General features: G+C 32.6%; 1 protein-coding gene across 1 annotated transcript; it reads right to left on the bottom strand.

Annotated features, from left to right (window-relative positions):
• Positions 333–2,025, bottom strand: LOC109244980 (transcription factor PRE6-like). The gene is made up of 2 exons (XM_019412159.1): positions 1,469–2,025; positions 333–764 (listed from the first exon to the last, which is right to left on the bottom strand). The coding sequence occupies exons 1-2, from the start codon at positions 1,592–1,594 to the stop codon at positions 612–614; spliced, it is 279 nt and encodes a 92-aa protein (XP_019267704.1). The 5' UTR covers positions 1,595–2,025; the 3' UTR covers positions 333–611.

Here is a 2,398-nt window from a genome sequence, read left to right on the forward strand (position 1 = left end):
ACGTTCTTTTGTTTATCGACTTGCTGCTCTTTAACTGCTCTTGCTCTACCAAGCTCGAGGGTTCGTTAGCTTGAGGGCATTGACCAAACATTGGTTTGCTTCGTATTATTTTCAATTTGCATCACTTATCTTTACGTTTATCAATTGATATTAAGTAAAATCATATATCCTTAAAACCACATTATAAGTTTTTACTCAATTTTTAGGGTAAACATCACTCATGATGTAGCAATATTACGTACGCCTAATATATGAAAAAGGAAGTAATGTAAAGACAGATGATAAATTCTTTAATTATATTTAGCAATGGCTGGGCAAAGACGCATCAGCTCTTGAAATGAATGAATAGAAACCAATAATACTATCCAAACTTGCCATATCTGATTATATATATGTATGACATAGCTGATACTAGCCAGTCTAAATAGAGAGAGAGAGAGAGAGCCCAGACTGGGGTCTCTTCTACACTGGCCTAGTGGCCAAACGCTAATTAAATATAACTAGTAATGTAGTTGCATGTCTCTTGCAACACTTTGGAATCAAAAATAACAAGAAGTACAAAATACAGGTAGCAGTTGAAATTAGTAAGCTTCTAATAATGGCAATTATTGTCACATAAGTAAACTTCTAATAATAGCAGCTTGAGCACTATCACTCTCAGTAGAATCCAAAAGCACCGATAATCGTTCACTTAGGTCTTCCACTTCTCTGTGTAAACTTCTTATGTAGTTACATGTCTCTTGCAACACTTTGGTAGCTGTAACCTGCTTCAAACCAAATGGTAAGAATTAATTACTCGCGTGTTCATATACTAACTAATTAAACCTTTTATTTAATTAACATAAGCTCAAATGCATGTAAATAAATGTGACTCTACCAAGAAATATAATGCAGTGACAAAGAGTCCTATAAATGTGACTCTCCCAAGAAATATTATGAAGTGACAAAGAGTCCTACACCACATGCTGCAACACAGTATTAAATGTGGGCTTGTGGGCACGAGAATATGACCCTCAAACTTATCCCTGAAAAGAAAACGAAGGCCACATAAAATATGAATGGCTTCATGAGAATGTTTTCATTTGTGCACACACATGTATATCGTAAGTAATTGAAGACAACAAACGACCCAAGTTGAGTATATAGCTAAAACAATATTCGGATTTAAAGTTATATACATGAATATACGATTTTTTTGCACGATCAGTGTAACTAGATTAGTTATTAGTTTGATCAAGTTAGCAATTAATAAGTACTATTGTGATTTATTGATATTATCTTATAAGTGACATAATTGTGTATTACACTAGCTAGCGCCACCTAAAGGCGTGAATTATATAAAAATAAAAAATACATAGAACTTAAGCTCATATATATATATATATATATATATATATATATATATATATATATATATATATATATATATATATATATATATATATATATATATATATATTCATGGTACCTTGTCAGAACGCCTATTGCGGATTTCAGGGATAAGCAGTTGTAACTTAGATACCAGATCGGCAATTTGATCATCACTTATTCTTGAAACTCCTGACTGTCTCGAACGTGATCTTCGGCTAGACATTGTCAGGGGAACTGAGAAGGAACTCACAATTCAGACAATATATATACCAGAATGGAAAGAGTTTGTAATTAAGCTGTCAGAGAGAAGTTATAATAGAATCTTGAGTGAATATTGTGTGAGTTCTGTTGAGTGGGAGTTTAAAAAGAGCAGAGGATAGTGACTGTTTCAGAGACAAGTTATGGACAAAGAGATATGGGAACCATGAAAGAGAGTAAGAGAAAAACACTAAGCAAGAAGTGTTGGAGGTGAAGATCAATAGACAAGTGCATGGGAGAAAGCTGTGGGTTATTCTTGTTTTTATAGTAAGTTTGAAATATATAGAGAGAAAATAGAAGGAATCGGTGAAAGATAATGAGGGGGCTTGGGTAGGCGGGATGGGTTGGTGGATTATTAGCAAATATGATTCATGATTTTTGAGTAGAGGCTGATTTAGGATTTAAATAATATTCAAGGAACTCAATCACTAAAATTTTTATTATTGAACTTTAGTTATGTCCTCCCCCACATATATATATATATATATATATATATATATATATATATATATATATATATATATATATATATATATATACGCACTTCATCAAAAATTATGAGGTCCGTTGAACCTATCAAATATATGTTCATCTACCTCCGTCCGTTGGTATAAAACTTATTGTAGCCATTGTTTTTTGTCATAATAAACTTAATTTTGGTATAAATTTGCGCGGAGAAATATATATAAAGCTATGTGCGTGTATACGTACATATATGTCGAATTGATTCACAAGGCGGTAGTGGAAGGGGAGGACTTAGTTTCGGACA

This window comes from Nicotiana attenuata, chromosome 2 (assembly GCF_001879085.1).
Source record: "Nicotiana attenuata strain UT chromosome 2, NIATTr2, whole genome shotgun sequence".
NCBI classification, from domain to species: domain Eukaryota; kingdom Viridiplantae; phylum Streptophyta; class Magnoliopsida; order Solanales; family Solanaceae; genus Nicotiana; species Nicotiana attenuata.

Bases quoted from the DNA above. Each gene is read 5' to 3' on its own strand.
- LOC109244980 (XM_019412159.1), bottom strand. From the start codon at position 1,594: ATGTCTAGCCGAAGATCACGTTCGAGACAGTCAGGAGTTTCAAGAATA. The intron at 765-1,468 runs GTACCATGAATA...GGTTTGAAGCAG, and splicing joins GCAATAGGCGTTCTGACAAG to GTTACAGCTACCAAAGTGTT.